Here is a 23,466-nt window from a genome sequence, read left to right as displayed (position 1 = left end):
TGATTTCTGGATTCTCTATTCTATTCCATTGGTCAGTGTGTCTGTTTTTATGCCAGTACCATACTGTTTTGGTTATTATAGCTTTGTAGTATAGCTTAAAGTCAGGTAGTGTTATGCCTCCAGCTTTATTTTTTTTGCTGAGCATTGCTTTGGCTATTCGTGGTCTTTTATTGTTCCATATAAATGTCTGAATAGTTTTTTCCATTTCTGAGAAAAATGTCTTTGGAATTTTGATGGGGATTGCATTGAATTTGTATATCACTTTGGGTAGTATGGACATTTTCACTATGTTGATTCTTCCAATCCAAGAGCATGGGATATCTTTCCATCTTCTTGTATCCTCTCTAATTTCTCTTAGCAGTGGTTTGTAGTTCTCATTATAGAGATTTTTCACCTCCTTGGTTAACTCAATTCCTAAGTATTTTATTTTTTTGGTGGCTATTGTAAATGGGCAGGCTTTCTTGATTTCTCCTTCTGCATGTTCACTATTGGAGAAAAGAAATGCTACTGATTTTTGTGTGTTGATTTTGTATCCTGCTACTGTGCTGAAATCATTTATCAATTCCAACAGTTTTTTTGTAGAGGTTTTAGGCTGTTCGATATATAGGATCATGTCATCTGCAAACAGGGACAGTTTGACTTCATCTTTTCCAATCTGGATGCCCTTTATTTCCTTCTCTTCTCTGATTGCTCTGGCTAGTACTTCCAACACTATGTTGAATAGGAGTGGTGAGAGTGGGCATCCTTGTCTAGTGCCTGTTCTTAAAGGAAAAGCTTTCAGCTTTTCCCCATTCAGGATGATATTGGCAGTGGGTTTGGCATATATGGCTTTAATTATGTTGAGATACTTTCCCTCTATACCTAACTTATAGAGGGTCTTTGTCATGAATGAGTGCTGAACTTTATCAAATGCTTTTTCAGCATCTATAGAGATGATCATATGGTCCTTGTGTTTGAGTTTATTAATATGGTGTATCACATTTATTGATTTGCGTATGTTGAACCAACCTTGCATCCCTGGGATGAATCCCACTTGATCGTGATGAATAATTTTTCGTATGTGTTGCTGTATTCTGTTTGCTAGTATTTTAGTGAGGATTTTTGCATCTATATTCATCAAGGATATCGGCCTGTAGTTTTCTTTTTTGGTTATATCTTTACCTGGTTTTGGTATCAGGATGATGTTTGCTTCATAGAATGAGTTTGGGAGATTTGCGTCCGTTTCAATCTTTTGGAATAGTTTGTAAAGAATCGGTGTCAATTCCTCTTTGAATGTTTGGTAAAATTCTGCTGTGAATCCATCTGGTCCTGGGCTTTTCTTTGTTGGGAGCCTTCTGATAACAGCTTCAATCTCCTTTATTGTTATTGGTCTGTTCAAATTTTCTACGTCTTCACGGTTCAGTTTTGGGAGCTTGTGTGTGTCCAGAAATTTATCCATTTCCTCCAGATTTTCAAATTTGTTGGCGTATAGTTGTTTATAGTAGTCTCGAATGATTCCTTGTATTTCAGATGAATCAGTTGTAATATCGCCTTTTTCATTTCTAATTTTTGTTATTTGAGTCTTCTCTCTCCTTTTTTTTGTTAGCCATGCTAATGGTTTGTCAATTTTATTTATCTTTTCAAAAAACCAACTTTTTGATTCGTTGATCTTTTGAATTGTTTTTTGGTTTTCAATTTCATTCAGTTCTGCTCTGATCTTAATGATTTCTTTCCGTCTGCTAACTTTAGGATTGGATTGTTCTTGTTTTTCTAGTTCTTTAAGGTGAAGTGTTAGGTTGTTCACTTGCCATCTTTCCATTCTTCTGAAGTGAGCATTTAATGCAATAAATTTTCCCCTCAATACTGCTTTTGCAGTATCCCACAGGTTTTGGTATGATGTATCATTGTTTTCATTAGTTTCAATAAACTTTTTGATTTCCTGCTTGATTTCTTCTTGGACCCATATGTCATTAAGTAGAATGCTGTTTAATTTCCATGTGTTTGTATAGTTTCCAGAGTTTTGTTTGTTATTAATTTCTAGTTTTAATCCATTGTGGTCTGAGAAGATACATGGGATAATTCCAATTTTTTTGAATTTATTGAGACTTGATTTGTGACCTAATATGTGATCTATCTTGGAGAATGATCCATGTGCTGATGAGAAGAATGAATATTCTGAGGTTGTTGGGTGGAATGTTCTGTAGATATCTGCCAATTCCAATTGGTCTAGAGTCTTGTTTAGATCTTGTGTTTCTCTACTGATTCTTTGCCTAGATGATCTGTCTAATATTGACAGTGGAGTGTTCAGGTCCCCTGCTATTATGGTATTAGTGTCTATTTCCTTCTTTAGGTCTAATAGAGTTTGTTTTATAAATCTGGCTGCTCCAACATTGGGTGCGTACATATTTATGATTGTTATGTCTTCTTGATGGATCAGTCCTTTTATCATTAAGTAGTGTCCCTCATTGTCTCTTTTTATGGTTTTTAGTTTAAAGTCTATTTTGTCAGATATAAGAATAGCCACTCCAGCTCGTTTTTCTTTTCTGTTTGCATGGTAAATCTTTTTCCATCCTTTTACTCTTAGTCTGTGTGAATCTTTATGGGTGAGGTGGGTCTCTTGTAGGCAGCATATAGTTGGGTCCTGCTTTTTGATCCAGTCAGCCAGTCTGTGTCTTTTAATTGGGGAATTTAAGCCTTTAACATTAAGAGTTGTTATTGAGAGGTGTTGATTTATTCTTAGCATTTTATTGGTTGTTTGGTTGTCTTAGGTGTCTTTTGTTCCTTGCTTTCTGATTTACTGTTTGGTTTCTTTGTTTGTTGGTTCCTTAGGTTGTAGATAGTGTTTTTGTTAGCTTGTTTTCTCTTCATGAATGCCATTTTTATTGTACTAGCGGGTTTAGATTTTTCTTAGGTTTTTATGGCAGTGGTAGTTATTTTTCAGGAACCAAACCCAGTACTCCCTTGAGGATTTCTTGTAAGGGTGGTCTTGTGGTAGTGAACTCCCGCAGTTTTTGTTTGTCTGAGAAATATACTATTTGCCCCTCATTTCGGAAGGATAGCCTTGCAGGGTAGAGTATTCTTGGCTGGCAATCTTTGTCTTTTAGTATTTTGAAAATATCATCCCATTCCTTTCTAGCTTTTAGGGTTTGTGATGAAAAGTCTGATGTTAACCTGATTGGGGCTCCCTTATAGGTGATTTGACGCTTCTCTCTTGCAGCTTTTAAGATTCTCTCTTTGTCTCTGAGTTTTGCCAATTTGACTATGACATGTCTTGGAGAAGGCCTTTTTGGGTTGAATACATTTGGAGATCGTTGAGCTTCCTGGATCTGAAGATCTGTGATTTTTCCTATACCTGGGAAGTTTTCTGCCACTATTTTGTTGAATATGTTTTCAATGGAATCTCCATTTTCCTCCCCTTCTGGAATACCCATGACTCGGATATTTGAGCGCTTGAGGTTGTCTGATATCTCTCTCAGATTTTCTTCCATGTCCTTGATTCTTTTTTCTTTCTTTTTGTCTGCTTGTGTTATTTCAAACAGCCCATCTTCAAGTTCAGAGGTTCTCTCTTCAACTTCGACAAGCCTGCTGGTTAAACTCTCCGTTGTGTTTTTTATTTCGCTGAATAACTTCTTCAGTTCAGCAAGTTCTGCTACATTTTTTTTCAGGACATTGATTTCCTTGTATATTTCCTCTTTCAGATCCTGTATACTTTTCCTCATTTCATCATGATGTCTAGCTGAGTTTTCTTGTATCTCATTCAGTTTCCTTAGAATTATCACTCGAAATTCCTTATCAGTTATTTCAAGGGCTTCTTGTTCTATAGGATCTAGAGTATGAGATTTATTAACTTTTGGTGGTGTACTTTCTTGATTTTTTGTATTTCTGGTGTCTTTTTTTTGGTGTTTATTCATTGTGGCAGGGGGTTTCACAGTCCACCGGTTTAAGACTAATGACTAACTAGGGTGTTGCTGTGGTTGCCAATTTGGTATGGCTCCCGCCGTGACTACTCAGTTGGCCTCTAGTGTCTTGTGTGTGTGGTTGCCTCGGGTCTTGGGCTTCTCCGGGGATCCACCTTTCTGGTCATCTTGTACTCTGCTGGGCTGGTGGATCACGTACCACAGGGTGTGTGATCTCTGTTGAGCTTTCACTTTCTGTACAGGACTTCTCCCCGTTCAGTGTGCTCTGGCCCAGGCTGTTAGATCGTGCAGTGGCGACCCCACCGGGTGTGTGGTTTCTGTCGAGTCTCCGCCTCCCTGGCTGCACGTCTCCCCCCTCTGTGCACACTGTGCTGGGTTGGGGCGTGTCTTCTGCACCCCTCGTCTATCAGCTGGGCCTTCAAGACCCTGCTCAGCACCGCCTCGCCCAGGAAGTCTACCAGGTTTCTGCTAGGCACAGACGACCAGTCTCTCTGGGTGCCTTTGTAGCACTGTGTAGATCTTTCTCGGGTCTTGTTCACCTTTGTATCCCCCCGGTATAAACCGAGTCTAGTGCCCACCTGCAGCCTGCTCTCCGGCAGGTTCAAGCAGACCTGGGAACTCTCCTACCACACTATTCCCAACCAGAAATTCGTTAGGCTTTTTTCCAAACTGGTGGTCGCAGAGATGGTATCTGCCTCCCAGTAACAGGAAGTTTACCGGGGCCGGAGTCCAGGGTGTGGTGGAGTGACAGTCGGCCCGCCCGTACTTCCTAGCCCTCCCAAAACTGGTCGGGACGCCCCACACCCCCAGCCCTGCCAGAGAACCGTGGAGGGAGTGGGAGAGGAGGTCGGCCCGCAGGGTCCGGAAAGCCCCGTGCCAGGCCAAGCAAATGGGCTCAGTGATGGCCGAGCAGGGCGGAGCTGCCCGCACCTGGGAAAATGGAGGCAGCACCGGGGCAATGAGTGGCCTGGTGGTGCAGGCGGGGAGCCGCGTGGGCATCCACCCCCCGAAAAGAGCTTTGCCAGGGATCACTCACAGTGCTGTGCCAGGTCGGGCGCTCGCTCTGTCTCTGGTTTGTTGCCTTCCGTGTTCTCGGCGCTGCCGCCTCGGGCTGTTCAGTCGCGGCGCCGCTCGGGCGCTCCCAGGAGTCTTCTTTAATGCCGGCCTGAAACCTCGAATCCTGGATAGGGCAGCTGGCCGCCTTCAGTGCGGCCCCAGCCTCCGGGATCCTGGCTGCATCCACAGCAGCCCTGGCGCCGTGTTCCCTGTTTCAAGACTCGCTTTTGCAGCTAAGAATCAGTTCTTTTCCTGCTCCACACTTCAAAGCTGTTGCCTGTAAATGAGGCAGCCTCTCCTGCCGGGGGCAAAGTGGCGTTGAGCCCCCACGACCGGCCAGCAGCAGCAGTCCTCCCTTAAGAGATGGCCAGAGAAAGGTCCACAAGTTTCCCGGCTGCCTGAGGCCCAGTGGCCACCTTTTCCACCTCAGCTACTCCGCGCCAGCCGCCGCAGCCGCCGCCATCTTGAAACTCCCCTGTTTCCTTTTTGTAGCAGAGGCAATTCTTGAGGCTCATTGCTAGGTTTCCTCCATCTTCAATCCTTTCTGGTAACAGCAAATAGAACCTTAATGGAATTACAACAAAATTGCCCAATGGAGCAATCTAAAACAAGTCCTAAAACAAGGCTTTCTGCAATATAGCATTTCAAATATTTAAGTCACATCTAATGTCTTCCTTGGTCTTCCATTTCCTAGGCAAATCTCAACAATCCTTTCGCTCTCTTGAGTTTTGACCTGCAAATTTGAAGGTATTTCAAAAAGTTCTTGTAAAAATAGAATTAAAAGATAATATGAATCTTTCTATGAACTTTTGGAAATACCCTTGTACTTCTATGTACTGGGCTCTCTGAATCCTGAATAGATTATTCTATACAAACTTTATTTGACAGTAATACCCTTAAAATATCCTTTCTACCAGGAATTATATGCTGGACAAAATTATCTGGATTAATTTATTTAAAACTATCTATTGAATGTGTACTCTGTGCCAGGCATGAGCACAACAAATTCATAAGCCCAGGACTAAACTAAACTCTTCATCTACTTTCTAACTCTAGATTTTGTTCTTATTTTTTAAAAATTTTGATTAATGAAAGCACTATCTTTATACTTGTCCAGCCTTAATAGAGTGGAGTCACCTTTGATGCCTTTCTCTCCATGGCCCACTACCTTCCATCAGTTGCCAAATCCTACCCCTTCTATATTTATAAATAACTTTCAAACCCACACCCTCTTCTACACATCGACTCCCTAGTGAGGGCCCTCATTGCCTCTCATCTAACCATGTTTTCCCATGATGCTCTCTCCCTCAAATTTATATCAACTTCAACTTCATAATCAAGCCATTCAGCCTTTAGGCAAATAAATTTCAAACTCTTAGCCTGACAGTGAAGATACTTTACAATTTGGCTCCAACCTACCTTTCTAATGTTTTGTTTCCCATATTCCTCTTTGCTTGGACCAAGTTGCTCATGATCTTCTGAACAAATTCAGCACTTTCTGCCTTTATGTTTATTGTCATGCTCTTTCCTTCTCTACATATCTAAACCCTTCTATCTTTTAAGACTCAATTGAAATACAATCCCTTACAAGAAAAACTTCTCTGATCTGCAGATGGGCAAAATATCTTTTCCCTCTAAATTTATTTACTCTTTCTGAATCTATCTTTTTTCACCAAGACGTTGAAGATAATAATATCAATCCCATATGACTGTTGTGAGAATAAAATAATATATGTAAAGCAGTGTTTGATTCACAGTAGATGTAAAATACATTTGCTTCCTCCTCCTTTTGTCTTTGCAAAAGCTTACATTATTTGATTCTTGTGTGTACATGCATTCTCTCCCTTGCTAGTTGGAATATCTTCGACTAGAGGAAACCCTGTCTGCTAGAACATAGTAGCAACTCAATAAATAGTTTTAGATGAAAGTATAGTGAATGTGTAATTATACATGGCCTGACTGATGCAATAATAGTATTATTAATTTCTATCACTTGCACTCTATTCAGTGTAAGACAGCATTTGCTTTTTCAAGCAACTTTCTCACATCTTTGGCTCATACTAACTTTTGATTAACCACAACTTGCAGATTTATTTCACATGAACTGCCAAGTCATATCTCTCCTGTTGGGGTTGGTACATCTTCCTCCTTCCACTCTAAACACAGAACTTTAGAAGTGTTTCTATCAAATTTTGTGACTGATTTCAACCCAGAATTCTAGTTACCAGGATTGTCTTGAATATTGATTCTGTGAGCTACTATATAGTTTCAGCCAGACTTTGTGTCAAATTTGATAATCATCACTTCAATGTCTTCCATATAGTTACTTTTCAAAAATACTGAGGAGGATGTAGAGAAAAGTAGACCTTTGTGATACTGCATTGGAGACAAAACTCCATAATTACAAAACCCAATATCTATTAGGGTAGTTCAGTGAACAATGACTCTTCATAAAAATACCATTATCTAAGAATATCTTACATCTTCCCCACAAAGATATCATAGGAGACTGTTGAATGCATTGTCAAAATCACTAATCTCTCTTCATGCTATTTCCCTGATTCACCACGGTAGTAGTAAACTTTCAAAAAGAAGTGAATTTGGCACTACTTATTAAACTCATGTTAACTTATAGTGACTTCTTAAATGCTGATAAATTACCTGTTAAATGATTAATTATGGATTTTCATCGAAGATTAATTCCAAGTTACCAATGTGTAATTTTCACAATTTCCCCTTACTTCTTTTGAAAATTGATACATTTGTCTGTTCACATTCATACTTCTGGCAGCTCTCCTATGGTCAGTAATATCTGAAAGGTCTTTAAAGTGTATCTGCATGTTATAAATCATCTGATCCTGGGAGTTTTAATGCATTATTCAACTGCATTCTGGTCCCCCTCCATTGTTTGATGTTTCTGTCATTTTTAAAGACCACTCTACATTGGTTAAAAAGACAGAAGTTGATTAAGTAGTTCTGCTTTTTCTTTGTCATTTGATACCATTAAACCATCCTGCACAAGGAGGGGGTTTAGTCAATTTCTTGATACGAACATGCACTATATGAAATCCTTCCACTTCAAAGCCTTTACTATGGCTGTTTCCTTGAACCTCCTTGAGGAAGGAGGTTTTGCTTTTCCTTCAGATATTTTTACAGTTCCCTCTTTGACATCATTCAAGCTTTGGGTCAAATTTGTCTATCTAGGGAGGCCTTTGCTAACTTCTTTAACTAAAGGAGTGCCCCCATCCACCGTTATTCTTTTTCCACTTAACTTGCTTTGCTTTCTTTCATAGCATTTATGACTATGACTGCCTGGCATAACGTATAGATATGAGTACAGATACATAGAGATAGATATTTTAAAATAATTGTGTCTACCTCCCCCACTGGGATGTAACCCTCAGTATGGCAGGTGCACATTGTTATCACAATACACTAGCACGAAGAACAGTGCTGATATATAACAGATACTCAGTATATATTTGTTTGGTGAATAAATTAAAATATTAGTATATGTTACCTTAAACTCATTAGTTTAGACTTCCTGACAGCATCCTTAATGTTTTTGGTCACTTCTCAGCATTTGCCCCAGTTGCACTGCATTTCTTCTACATTTGTATCAATAATAGAGAGATTAAGAGTGCTTATCAATTATGTTTAAAGCCACGAAATAGCCATGTATCTATTTCTTCAAGGTAGTATAAAAAACGGTGACTTTATTCCCTTCTTAACAGTGACTCTGTATATTCAATTATTGTTTATACCCCTACCTGATTCTAAAAGCCTTTGAAGTAAGTTACAATAATCTTTTTAGCTAAAGGTATCAGCCAAGTAATGCAGATGGTAAGGGCAAAAGAAGAAGAGGTAATTATACCAGAAATCTTAAACTAATCAAAGTCACTGCAATTGAATACAAAGTTTAACTCTGCACTTCCTGATAGACTAATGTCAAAATAATATGATGGCTACATACCTTTCCTTAGAAAATGAAAGAAAACTCACAAAGTTGATAAGAAGTATCCGTTTTCTCTACTTTTGAATACTAAAAACAATGTGAGTGTTTCTGAGAATGCTATATTAATCAATCTGATAGGAAAGAACAGAAACACTGACCTCTGAAAGAGCTGCTGAATTTTGATACTGATCTTCAAGGCTAATATTTGAAATAAAATAAAAGTGTTCTCTTTTATTTTGACTTAATGCATTTTCATGTTTTCTGAATATTTAAAAATTATATTTTTACAAAACAAAAACTTTATCAAAACTTATATTCTTTCTCATATTTAGTTTAATTCAATTAAAATATTTACTGAATACTTATAATGTGCCAGGAACTATGGTAACTACTTGAAAAGTAGTTATTTCTCCATTTAAAAAATGATAAATAACTCACTAATTTACATTTGATCTGAGACTCAATACAAAATATAAGGGATTTTGTGTCTTTAACTAGGAAGATACCTTGTTTTAATTTCATAGTGACAAATGAGATGAGTGTTTTTATTGATACCTCTAGAAAATGCCTCTTTTTGTTTGTTTGGTTGGTTAGTTGGTAGGTTTTAATAGGAATAACAGAGTCTAGCAGATTAATCACTGGCTAACAGCCAACACACAACTCTTTCAATGATCAGCTATGACCCTGTGTCTGTAACTGCATTACGATTTTTAAAAACACCTAAATAAATTGAAATGATACTATATTATAGTCAGTTTAGGCTGTTTCTACATGACAGCAAAATGAACTAACTGAAAGATGAACGAATCATTAAAACTGCCCAGGTGTTTTAACCTGGGTGGTGCCAGTTTTTATAGATTGGGTTCCCCAGAAACCAGACTCTGAGACAGAGTTTAGTGTACCAGACATTTATTAAGGGGTGTCCTTGGACTTAACACCTGTGGAAGAGTGAGGAATTAAGCAGGAGAGGGCAGAATTTGAGCTGCGATGTGGACTCCATAACAACTTCAGTTGACTCCACGTGAAACCTAGAGCTGGAATGGTCCTTCAGCATTGTCTTCCTTTGAGTCAAGACGGCCTTTATACTATCATATCATTCAGCTATTGAATATCATCTTCCCCTGGAGACAGCCGTGACCTTGGGTGAGGCAGCTCTCTGCAACTGAAAGGCAGTCTGTGAACGGGGCTGACCTCTGAGGAGGACTGGCCACATTCTCAGCTGCCTGGCCACAAGCCAAGCCCTTCACTGAAGGGAATCTCTTGGGCACACCACGGTGTTCACCAGTAAACAAGGTTTATTACCTTCTCTTAACCACATATCCACTGAAATATTCAAATGGTGCAGCCTTGCAAGGTTGTGCTCTAGTGGAAAAATAATTTGAACAAGTTACTCGACTGAATCAGTTTTACATGACAAATGCTTGGTCCAGCATCTCCATGTAGAAACTTCCTGCTTTTCAGTTTCTCCATCTATTAAACAAATGAACCAGAAAGTATATAAATCTTAACAAATTACCTTTAATTGGCACAGTCAAGAAAATTAGAGATTTAGCCAGAAAAAAGTTACAGGGTCATTAGATATTCAGTCCAGTCTCCTATGCCTTTTATGGAATAAAGAGCACAAGAACTCAGTCTTCAGAAAGATCACTCTGAGCCACTTAACTGTTCCTAAATTTTTTTAAAAAGTTAAAGTATGCTTACTATACTGTATTTATTATAGCACAAAAATGATTTGGTGGAAAGAAATTCAACAGAGGGGTTTGAACAATATTTTTTTTCCTACTATTAAACAAAAACTCAAGCAACTAGCTATCCCAGAATGTATTAAATATTTCTGTCACTTAAGGTTTGATGTTTGAGCTCTTTTGTAATCCAAACCATTATATAATAAAATATTGACAGTATTAATTGGTGCATTGTTCACTGAATAATTTTGAAAACCACAAGGCTTGTTCATGTTAACTACTCTCTTTATCTACTTCTTACCTCCTTTCCCTTGTTCTGTCTCAATTGTTTTCCAAAAATTGAATCTCAAAAAATCCCAAGTATCAATCATTTTAAGAAATATAATTCTTAAAAATTATCAGAAGAAAGCAACAACTTTTTAAAAATTATCAACAGTATTCTTAGTTATTGTTATGACAAGCTATTTGGTGACAGTCCTCTCAAGAAGAGTAGCTGTACTTTAGTAATCATTTGATTAAATTAACAAATTTCTACTTTATTTTTAATGAATTAACTTAAGACACCAAATGGGAAAAAAGTCTTTTGTTTAAATTCAACATATACTTTCTGGACACTTAGTTGTAGTTTTAGCCTCTCAATATAGTAGGTGCTTAGGAGTGAATATCTGGTTGGGATGAAGATGGGGGAACTTATCTTGCAGCTGAATTTACAGAGAAAGCATGCTGTTTAACTTGGATTTTATGTTTATTTAGGGTGGTCTGAAAGCTGATGGAGATGGTGGGGAGGTGGCTGATGGCCCACAGCTACTGCTGCTTGTTACTGGCAAGCTGATATGCTGGGCACTGTTTATATTAATATAACTTCTCCTTTTAGAAAATTGACATTTAGTGTATGGAATGGTAGTACAGATGAAAATTCAAGTACCTAAATGTAAAAGCTACAGGGGGTGAGAAAGAGAAAAGACATTACATCTGTTTAAAAGGATCAGGATTTGTATCAGACAGAATGGCACTGGAGATAGAGCTTGAAGTAGGGACTTTAAACAGCTCGGCCAGCTTATACTCCATGATTACTCACACTATTATGTAGTCATGCAAAAATGAAGTGATAATTAAATGACAATTCAGCTCAGAGAAACAGTGACAACCATCTAGCAATGAATCAAAAGTTCTTAGGGCTAATTAGTTGAATATTCATATTCATACTTGATTTTATGTTTAGAATATGTGGACGCAGTTTTATGGGTCCATAAAGGCAATTCTGTAATTATTACAATAGAAGTAGCATCTCCAATGTCATTTTGATTCTGATCCACATATGATGTTTTCAAACATCTTTTGTGCGTTAAGTCAAGAGGGTTTGAAAATGCCAGATTTTATAAAACGACTATCTGCCCAGTACCATACATGGGTAAAACTAAACTGAGTCCAATTTTGTACCTAGGCCAAGAGGTGATTGCAGCAGGAATTGTGAAGAGCCACGACGATGTGCCAGTGAATAATGAGTAGTACCTACTGTGGCAACTCTTCAGCTAAGATGAGCGTCAACGAAATATCAGCTTTTTCACTGACTCTGGAGCAAAAATCTGGCTTTGCTTTTGTTGGGATTTTGTGTATCTTCTTGGGACTCCTTATTATCAGATGCTTCAAAATCCTCTTAGACCCATATAGCAGCATGCCTTCCTCTACATGGGAAGATGAAGTTGAAGAGTTTGATAAAGGGACATTTGAATATGCACTCGCGTGAGAGTTCCAGCTTTCCGGTTTTTATGGTTATGCCTTTGGGACACGTGGTGGGTGCATTTGTGATTACCTTGAGGTTGCAGGCGAGAGGCTCATTTCATTCACTGAATTCAATAAACATCTATGATTAACTTATCCACCATGCTGTGTAAATGATAAACCGTTGTTGGGCTTCCTCTCTTTTCCCACATCATGGTTTCTAATAAATAGAGCATAAGAATCACTTCAGCCATATACACCATATTTAAACTTATCTCGAACACCTGCCTTGAATTTGTGCCTTTTTGTCCTCTGCTAATGAACCGTGGAGAGGCTTCCTACTTCCTCCCCTCTGCAAAGCTTAGTCTCCCTCTCTATATTCCAGACTTGGCCCCTTTAGCTTTAGTGAATTAAGCTTTAAATATAAGGGGCCTTCAGGATATAATTTTTCTAATAATAGCCATAGGTAAAAAGGGTTCACAGGGAAAAAAAAAAAAAAAAACTCAAAAAACTAACATCCAAACCCTATAATCAACCATGGGTCCAAAAGTTCCCCAAATCTCACGACACCAGGACACTTCTGGTTCTACTCTCTTTTGAATGTCTTGCAATAAAATCTCTTAGCTTGCAGCCCAAACCAGACCTGCCTCACACATACTCTCTACCCTACTCCTTGTATAAATAGAATTAAAAAGGGAGTTTCTAGCACGACCTAGTAAAAAAAGCACTCTATCGAGAATGAGAAGAGTAGTCTCTGTTCTGCCACCATTAGAGCTACGCAGGCTTGGGCAAGTCGTGGATCTCTGCAGGCCTCAGTGAGGGAGCTAACCAGACGCTTTTAAATGTCCCTCTCAATTCTAGTGTCCTGTGAATGTTACCAATGTGCCTGGAGTCCCAGATAGCTGAGATGAATGAGGATTTAAAGTGCCATGAAAAGTTTTTCAGATTAGGAGCCTAAACTCAGAGATTGGAATTCTAATGTTGGCCCAGCCAAGAACTCACTTATGACCTAGCAAGTTGCCTAAGGGTAACCTATTTTCCACATCTGCAACACAAGGATTAAAAAAACCCATTGTTCAAATCTTCAGAAATATTGGGAGAACCACTGAGATATAATAAATGTGAAAGCAATTTGAAACCATAAAATACTGTTTGAGCATACCTTCCCATCATCATTTATTGTCCTCATCAGAAGTAATAAAGATTCTCAGCCTCTAAGAAGCAATGGCTTAGTAAATTATTCAATCTCTCCAGTCTTCATGTTCTTCATTTGAGAAGTGAAAAAGTAGAATTAGACATTTCTAAAATTATTTCCAACTACAAAATTCTGACTGTCTTCTAGTCAGAATGGAGGAATATAGCAGGAGATAAATAAATACAAAAATATTTATGTCACTTGAGAACACAGAACTGCCGAACATAACAAGAAGAAATAAGACTCATATTTACTGACAGCACTAAATTAGGTGCTTTCCATTTATTTGATACTCTTGCTAATCCTTTGAATTTGGAACTACTATTTCCATTTTATTTTTATCTCAATTTCACAGATGAGGAACTAAAACTGAGAGAGATGAAGTAACTTTTCCAAGGTCACCATACTAGGGAGTATTAGGAATTGAACTTGGGCAGTCTAACGTTGGCTATACTCCAGACGCTTCCTCAAGACTTTTCCATGGACTATGAACATGGTTACTGCTCAAGTCTATGGCACTCCAAAACCAGCTGTCTCAGTGAGATTCCTTGATGTTTCCATCTTGTAGTAGATTCAGAACTTGCTTTTGTTGGCTGTGGATCTTCTGGACCAAACCCTCACTTCAAGGAGGCTCTTTATTTCCCAGCTGGTACAAGAGTGTAGGACTGGGAGACTTCATAGCCAGTTAGTAATTTGGCCCAGAACACCTCACTGAGCCAAGCTTAACTGAAAACACTGAAAGTTATATATGCCAGGACACTAGGCATTTCTTTTGTGACAACAGCTTTTAAAATGCTCTCTAGGATATGCATCCAAGTAGCAGGGGCTCCATTTGTCTCCTAGGGAAGACATCCACCTAGACTCTCCATTCTGGTTACTAGAAAAAAAAAAGGCCAGATCTTTATTTCAAAAGAAATAGCACCCCCAAAACCAAAAGTCAAAACAATTTTATGAAATACGAGCATTGTTTCGAAAAGTTCATCTCTCACAAGCTTTTTGAACATCATCAACTCCACCACACTATCATTTCCAATTCCACTTAAGATAAATTCTATTAACTAAAAGTGTGGCTTTAATTCATGGTTTTCCTGTGTCTTAGACTTTGAGGGGTAGGGTGGGTGAAGCGTCAACGTCTGAATTTTCAGTAATAGAAACAGTATAAAAAATATAAAAAGCTGGTTACAATATGAATTCAATATAGAAATTTCATGAAATGCTAATTCTTCTAGGAATAGATGTCCAATGTCATGGCCATGTCAGCCCCTTGCTGCCTCTTCCCCGGATCCTTGTCAGAGAGGACAGGAGGAAAGACAGGGGAGTGTACCTCCAGACAGCTTGCTCCTGTTACCTTTCCCACTGTCTGAAAGGCCTAAGAAGGGTTCACCTTTCAAGATAGGCTTTATGGATGGTGCAATTTTGTCCATATCCCCCAAACCATCTCCCATCTGCTCCAGAATGTCTAAATCCCCTTAATAGAGAACAAAGACTTTCATTTCACAGTTAGAGATAAAAGGCTTAGAATGAAAATGTCTGGTTGATGTAAGACCAAGACTAAAACTAATTCGCACAACACTGTAGTCAGGCAGTCAGTCAGCAAGAAAAAGGAAATTGACTGGTATCAGAGGCATTCACAGTCTTTGGTAGAAGAAAAAGTTTAATAGGAGGCTCCTGAAAGAGTGGGGAAAGGAGGATGTCAGTTCACAGCCTCTATCCCGGTCAGGTGAACTGAACTAGTTTTGGGTCCCAGCTTTATCCTAGCTGTCCTCAGTCCTGATCTAAACAACCAACCCCATCTAGCTGAATCTGAAATGTTACTAACTTTTACGCCTAAAGACCTTTTACATGGGAAGTCAGAACCCTTTGTTGAACAGATAAATGCCTTATACTGGGGGCCTTTAAAAGTGGCCCATGACTCACTTGGGAGAGTGTGGTGCTGATAACACCAAGGCCATGGGTTCAGATCCCTATATAGGGATGGCCGGTTAGCTCACTTGGGAGAGCGTGATGCTGACAACACCAAGTCAAGGGTTAAGATCCCCTTACCAGTAATCTTTTAAAAAAAAAATTAACAAAATAAAATAAATAAAAGCAGAATGAGTTATAGGTATAAATTTGTAATTCTGTCTGTTTTTCTGATACAGCCTCATGACATCAGCCCAACTCATTAGCATGACACTTACCTGACCAAGAACATCTAAGGGGTTTTAATTAAGTATCTCCAAACCCCTTTTCTTAATCCTATATCTGTTCATCAACTTACCTCCTATTTTAATAGGCATAATACTTATCCCAACTTCTAATAATTCACCTCAGAATCTTGTAGGTAACCAAGTAAAAGTCACCAGCCAATTTTAAATTTTGATCAAACAGTAAAAGCAAGCACTATGTACAAACCAGTGTTATTCTAAACCTTATACACAAATTAACTCATTTAATCCTCACAACTCTACAACAAGTTAAGTATCATTACTATTCACATATGCATTTGCAGATGAAAAAATTAAGTCACAGAGGGACTGAATAACTTTCCTGAGTCCACACAGCTAAGAAGTAGCAGGTTGTAGATCAAGCATTCTGACTCCAGCATCTTGCTCTTACCCACTACATAACACCACAGCTGAGCTACTCACACAACTGGAATTCCCTTGGATAGCTTCTTCTAAGACACGAGGAGGACTCATTCAGTTACCCTGATTGGAAACCAGTGGCAAAACCTACAGGAAGAAATTGTTTTTACTATTTTAATAATCAACAACTCAAAGATTTTAGCTAAACATTTTCCTCAACATAACTCAAAGACTGGGTTTGATAAAAATGTTTTTCCAGGTGGAGACAAAAAGTCATTTAGTAATGCCACTGGAAAACATACCCACAGTTTGATTCCTGCTTGAAACAGTTTCCCCACTTAGTAGAAATACTTTCAATAGATCACTTATTCTATTCTCAATCTGCTCACTTCCCATGCGAAAAATGGTCAAGGTGACATCTACTACAGGCAAGATAAAATAATTTCAGATGCCATTTTCTGGTTACAAAGTATAGAAGTTATCTCTAGAGGACTATATTTTGGTGTACATACTGAATAATAGGAGATCACTAGGACTCACCTGAAATAAGACAATGGGACACAGTTTATCTAGTCCCAAAATTTGAAAAAGTGCTCATATTTTTTGGGTGATTGCTGTTGAGCAATTCAATTCTCCTTATAAATTAAAGAAACTTTAGTTTACTTCCTGTCTAAAAGGATTAATGGTTTACTACTAGTTACCGGTTAATGAGGTACTTAAGGTTCCTCAGGGCTAATGACTGGGCAGGGCTTACAGTAGTATTGCAGGCCAATCATTGGGCAGTCTCCTCTTTCAAGAAAGGTTCTACCCAATAAGAAGAAGCCTAAGATTCTGGGCTGAAAGCTAAGTGCCCATATATTCCTTTGTGAGGCTGAAGCAGGTTATGCTTCCTCAGAAGAAGGCTCCTGGATGGTAAGTTAAACATTTCCGGGCAGGGTAAAAATTGTACTTAGTGATATGTCATAAAGAGATTCTGAGGAGTGGAGTAAAGGCAAGGATGTCAAGGACTGTGAAGAGAAGAGAGGTATGCTGCAAACGCTAAAAAGTAACAGCTTCACTTATAATTTCACAGGAAAGGTTATTTGAGAGTTGAAGTTGGGATTTTTTTTCATCAATGAAATAGCTTTCATAACTCTATGGCAGAGGCAAGTATTTGTATTTATCTTATCTTTCTAGAACTTTCTTTGAAAAGCCAAATTTTAAGATATCAATGAAGAGATAATATTCTAAAGAAAGTGTTTTAAGATGGGCTCATACCATGGAATTGTGAAAATTATTATGTAGTCTATTCATCTCACAATCAAATATAAGCCTCTCAATTACTGAGAACATTTCATTAAAGGGAATCAGTAGAGCATGATTATTTTACCTAAATATAGCATACAACTTTATTAAGTGCTATGATTTTTTTCCTTACCCCAAATATTTATATGTTATTTTAAGGCTCCTTAACAGCAGTTGCAAAACAAACAAATGTGTAAGCAAATGAAACATTTTGAAGGATAGTAAGATTCAAAAATTTACAGAGGCATCGTTTTGATGCAATTATTTTTTTAATTTACATTCTAAAATGTTATTTTTCACTTGTTGCATAGGTAACAAAATATTTCTGGAACAAATTTATTACTTGAATATGTACAGATTTTTATAAACTAGCAAAAACATTTTTAGAAGTTTTTATTTTTTAAATTTTATTTATTGTGTAATGTATATTCCTATCAACCATAAAATACTGTGCACTTGCAGCATTTAGTACCATCAGTGAACTGTGTTTCAGGCTGAGAATATTCTCAGCAGTTCTTACTGTACTCAATTGGTAAATATATACCTTTTCTAAAAGTCATATTGAAAACAACTGCACTGAAACCAAACAAATACTACAAACATAGGTAACATTTTAAAGAGTTTATTAGAAATTCTGTCTGCTGAAGCAGGCCCCCAGTTATTTATTATAGGATTTAATTGTCCAGGTAAGATTCCTGGACAGGTAATTTTTAATGAAATGAATTTAAAATCGCTTGTCTTATAGAAGAAAACAGTTCCCTCATACTCCACCCCTACTTAAATATATTTATATTACTTGAAACAAGTTTAATTTTCTTTTTCAATGACAGCTTTGAAGAACATTCTGAAGATTATATAGGAGACAACATATCAAGAATCTATTTTTTGAGTTTGTCTAAAACAAAAGCCAAGCTCTCCCTAATGTAACTGCATTAGTGTTTATTTTGAGAAGGAAATATATAGCTTTAAAAAAAAATCAACCTTAAAGTTGATAGCTTAGTCCAAAAAAATCCATTGTGGAAGATGTCTCTGAACAATTCTTCCACTGTGTTTCTGGACTCAATGCCCAGTAATGCCAGTCGCTTTCAAGTTAATGTCATAAGTGAGAGCCATGAGAGCAGTGTAGCTGCGGATGACAACACCGACCCACCACATTACGAAGAAACCTCTTTTGGGGATGAAACCCAGAACAGACTCAGAATCAGCTTTAGGCCTGGGAATCAGGAGCGCTATGACAATTTCCTCCATAATGGAGAAACTGCTAAAACAGATACCAGTTTTCACGCTTATGATTCTAATACAAACACATACTACCTGCAAACCTTTGGCCACAACACCATGGACGCCGTCCCCAAGATCGAGTACTATCGTAACACCGGCAGCGTCAGCGGGCCCAAGGTCAACCGGCCCAGCCTACTTGACATTCACGAGCAGCTCTCCAAGGTAAGCTTGAAGGGCATGGGCAAGTATCCTCCCTTATTCATTCTTTCAGGTCATTGCCTCCTCTTTACCACTATGAATGTGAAACAGTCAAATAAAGAGGTCTATCTCAAACCATCCATCTTACTTACACAACTGTCCCTAACTCCCAATAAACAGAAAATACACAAAAAGTGTCTCACAAATGTTTACTGACTTAGGATAGAGAACTGAAGAATTGACTCTGAAAGTTAGGCAATATGTCATAGCTTGTTTACGATTATAGGTTATTTAATTCACACTTGGTTAGACATGTCAAACTGAACACTAAGCTGACTCCGCCTTAGTATTAATGTCTCTATACTCAATTGCTAAAAAAAAAAAAAAAAAAAGTCACCTGTGCTTGCTGTACTTAATACTGTGGGTGCCAGCCTTTAGTGTGCATGAGCATTTTTATTTTCTTTAAAAAGATAGCAGAGATGTATAATATTTAGCATTTTATCCCTTCCTCTTCAAAACTTTGCCTGAGGCTCCTGAATGCACTTAAGCATATAAAAATAACTAAATTAAATTTAAGTACAGAAGGAAAAGTGTCTAAACTTTTCATTATTTAAGCAATATATCCAGGGTTTCCAAATCTGCTGGAAGTATGAGGCAGTACTTTTTCTAATCTTGTAACAAATCATTTAGAAGCTTGTAGATTTCTTCTTCCATAACTTGCTCTGAAATATGTTAATGGACTTTATCTTCCTGCTCTTTTGGAACACGGTTTAGGATGAATATCATTTTTGATGGAATATAATTACTTCCTAAAAAGAATAACTAGATGTCACATATTCAAATGTAGTTTACTCTTGTCCAAATTTTGAGGACAGGAGAAAAAAAGATTGAAACACTTCCTTTCATATTCATTCATTTGGTAATTTTTTATTAAATGATTGTCCGCTCCAGAGATTCTAGGAATCGTGTACTCAGGAAAGAGGCTAATCATTAACCTCTTTAACAGGGGAAATCTCCCTTTAGTTTCTGCCTATCCTTCTTTCCAGAAGGAAACCCATCTCCAAAACTTACTCCCCTTGGATGCTAGGGTCCTTGCCTGTGGTCCTACCACCAGAGACTGAGTGACTTCCTGAGGAAGATCCATATTCTTAACTCTGTTCCTTTATCCCTTCTCCCCCCCCAAAACCTTGCTTGTTTTATGTACCATAACGGCAACGCTCTGCTAAGTGGCTGGTTTCTTTATGCACATAAGATTTATATTTTATCTGAGATATTTGGTGCTATAAATCAAAATTAAAAAGTTAGCAATATGGTGATTTTAGACAAAATCATAGTCCTCATGAAGATGTTTGAGAAGAGAGGCAATTTGAAACTCCTGAAATCAGACTGCGATGTCACTTTTCTTTCCTATATGAGGAGAGAGGAAAGAAAATGGCAGAAGAGAAAAAGGGAGAAAGAAAAGGAAAAGGAAAAGAAGGTTGACAGAAGAGGATACAGTGAGTTTCCAACATGAGGAAGCAGAAAAAGAAATTTAGGGTATTAGAAAAAGATTTCAATTTATTCTGAAGAAGTAAAATGAGCCAAAGTCCTCCAAAAAAAGTCTTTGAAATTCTATCCCACCATACTCTACCACATTACGTGAGATAATTTTTAAAGCTGCTTCCTTTGTTAAAATTAATATCAAAATTTAAATATTATCACTCATCTTCCCCAATTTATGACAAGAGAAAATAGAATTTTAACTCCATTAAAAAGGAAATGAAGTAAACTCACATTGTTCTTAGGACTGACATTCCACAGAGAGAAAAGTAGCTTATTTGTAATTTCTAAAGCCACGACTTATGTAAATGTTTAAATAAAGGGAGTTTTTAAAGCTCTGAAGGAACAGTTGTTTAGAAAACCATCTGAATGACCACACAATAGAAATGTTATAGCTGCATTTGACAGATTTGATAGCTTTTGGGGATACTGTATCATTTTTGAAGCGATAAAATGGGTCTAAGGACCTAACATTAACTTAAAGCACTTTTTTTCAGACACAAAGAAATAGCAGACTAAATGTATTAAAAATTAGGTTTAAGCTCAATGCCCTGAATAATCATTGTGAATGAGTATAGTAATAAGTTATTCTTTTTATGAACTTGACCCTCACTTATGTAGGGTACTTCATCTTGGTTAAATCATGTAGAAGTATCCACATATCCAAAATCACATCTACAATGTGCACATTCCCACAGTCAGGACCATTCTAGTGTTGCTGAAGCTGTGTAGACCTGTCTGCCCCTCCGTGTGCTCTTCCTTTTTTTTTCCTTTATTTATTTTTCACTGAAGCATAATTGATTATACATATTTGTGTGGTACAAAGTTGACTATCAATAGTAGTGTACAATACGTGATGGCCAAATCAGTATAGTTAGCTTATTCATCATTACAGTACATGATCATTCTTTGTGTCCATTAACCAATTTCTCATTAATCTCTCAACTCCCTCCCTCTCCCCTTTTCCTTCCCCTTCCCACTTCCAGTGTTCTGTGCTCTCCTTCCATTGTAGACACCAACAACCTGGGCCATCTTCAATTTATCTCCTTCTTCCTTGCTAGCAAATTTTATTCAGCTCTTCTCCCTGTTTTCCAACCTTCAAATAAGATATGAAGACTTGCGTGTAATGTAGCTATGCTGCCATCTCCTTGTGGCCCTTGATGTTTTTACGGTAGTTCTTCAAATCACAACTGGAAATGATCAATAGAATAGATATTATGTTATAATACTCAGACACTTCACAGATTTTGCATGCAGAAAATATAAATAATGGTGTTTATTTAAATCATGTGTAAAGTAATTGACGTAGTACAACTTAGGCAGTTTTTTTCAAATTTTTATTTTTTTCACTATACATATTTATGGGTTACAATTTGTTGTTTCAGTATAAGCATATGTTGTATAATTATCTAATCAGAATAGTTAGTATATCTATCACCTAAACATTTATCATTTCTTTGTAGTCATAACATTCAAGATCCTCTTTTTCTGACTTTCTTGAAATATACAATACAATATTCATACCCATGAGTATATTGTTTTTAAAGGCCATATAGCAATGGTGCATTCATAGTGAAAGTCAGAACATATTCAGACAGAAAATCAGTTGGATTTTGTGCAAATCCTGGCTATAATTTCCAACTCAGAAAAAAAATTGTATGACAAGGTTATCCTAATAGGTAAAAAAAAAAAAGGTTTGAAAGACATTATTTTAAGTCTCTACCCAGTGAAACTCTAGGAATGGCAGATATTGACAGAATTTGTAATCTCAATGATTTTAGATAGTAGTTGAAGAAATCCTTTTCATTTTCTATGTAGTAAAGAGCTAAATGTCTATATTGGTGACTGTGAATTATGGATTTCTGAAAACTCTAACTAAAAGAAGAAGAAAATACTTCATCCTTTACTTGCTCTGCAGTATCTTACAAGCTACGTAACTTCTACTTATTTTACAGGATGCTTGTGAACATTAGTTTATATGCATATCAAGTCTGGCACATTGCTTACAGTGGGTAGTAACTCCATAAATGGCTGTTGATGATGGCAACTTTTATACTAGCTTTTTATTTAAAAAGTAAAATATACACTGTTTGAACATTTAACAAGTACTAAAAAATATGTAATGAAATGTCTCTCATCTAACATAAATCTTCAGTTATTCTCTCCAGGGCAATCATTACTGACAGTTTCTTGTAAATCCTTCCAGAAATTTTCTAGTCTTATACAAACATACACATATGTCTATAAATATCTATATTTCTATCTAATTTCCTTTCTGTATTCTTTTTCCAAACACATATAGAGACATAGTTTATACATTGTTCAGCATTCTGCTGTTCTCACCAAACAATATACCTCGGAGATCTTTCCATATCAAAACATATATAATAATTATTTGACATCTGGCAAAGATTAATCTAATATCTTTACTTTGTAAAGAGAATCCTGCTTTCAGTATCCAGCCTAATTTTCGTGACCACATGTTCATATATAATTCCTAATGATAGGGCTAACCGAAATGGAGCTCCTTTTCAGCCTTACTATCATTATTGTTAGCATTTCAGAAAACTATAAAGGATTTGGGAAAACATATAGCCTTTCTCTCAAAACCATGAGTTTTGATGTCACTGAAATAAACTGTCTATGAAAAGTATAAAATACTATAAAAATTAAGATGGAAATATTCTTAAGGAAGCCAACTATATAGAAACTGATCCAAAACAAAAACAATGGAATGACTTCACATTTGGTTCATCAGGCTGTTAACAACTAAAAATAATTTGTAAATAAAAACAGTAAGATTGGATGCAGTACAATAATAACCAAACTTTTACTGAGAATTTTTACGTGTCAGATGCTGTTCTTAAACTTGAAAAATTCTCATTCGGTTCTTACAGCAACTGCTCAAGGTAGGTACTGTTATTATTGCTATTGTATAGATGGTGAAAGTTTTATAAAATGTGACGGATCTTTTAGAAGCAAAAACAAAGACTTAGAGAAGTCAATAAACTTCCAAGGTCAAGAAGCCAAAGTCACATGGCTAATAAGTTGAACCCATCTCTGTATGACTCCAGAGTCCATGCTCTTTATCACTGCCTCCCATCCTCAGTCTACTTTACCATGGTCCTTTGCCTTAGCTCGTTCAATA

At 37.2% G+C, this 23,466-nt stretch overlaps 2 protein-coding genes across 4 annotated transcripts in view; both read left to right on the top strand.

The window, feature by feature from the left end:
• Positions 1-12,093: 12,093 nt before the first annotated feature.
• Positions 12,094-12,339, top strand: CTXN2 (cortexin 2). The gene has a single exon (XM_063092316.1). It carries the CDS (start codon positions 12,094-12,096, stop codon positions 12,337-12,339), a length of 246 nt encoding a protein of 81 aa, XP_062948386.1.
• A 6,044-nt stretch (positions 12,340-18,383) lies between these two features.
• Positions 18,384-23,466, top strand: part of SLC12A1 (solute carrier family 12 member 1) — a 79,833-nt gene continuing 74,750 nt past the window's right edge. For all 3 annotated transcript variants that reach the window (XM_063088665.1, XM_063088664.1, XM_063088666.1), the window contains exon 1: positions 18,384-18,803. In XM_063088665.1, the coding sequence (XP_062944735.1) occupies positions 18,384-18,803 (420 nt within the window). The remainder of the gene's footprint in view (positions 18,804-23,466) is intronic.

Source organism: Cynocephalus volans, chromosome 3, assembly GCF_027409185.1.
Source record: "Cynocephalus volans isolate mCynVol1 chromosome 3, mCynVol1.pri, whole genome shotgun sequence".
NCBI lineage: Eukaryota > Metazoa > Chordata > Mammalia > Dermoptera > Cynocephalidae > Cynocephalus > Cynocephalus volans.
Note: the sequence above shows the minus strand (reverse complement) of the source record. Positions and strands in the feature narration are given on the sequence as shown.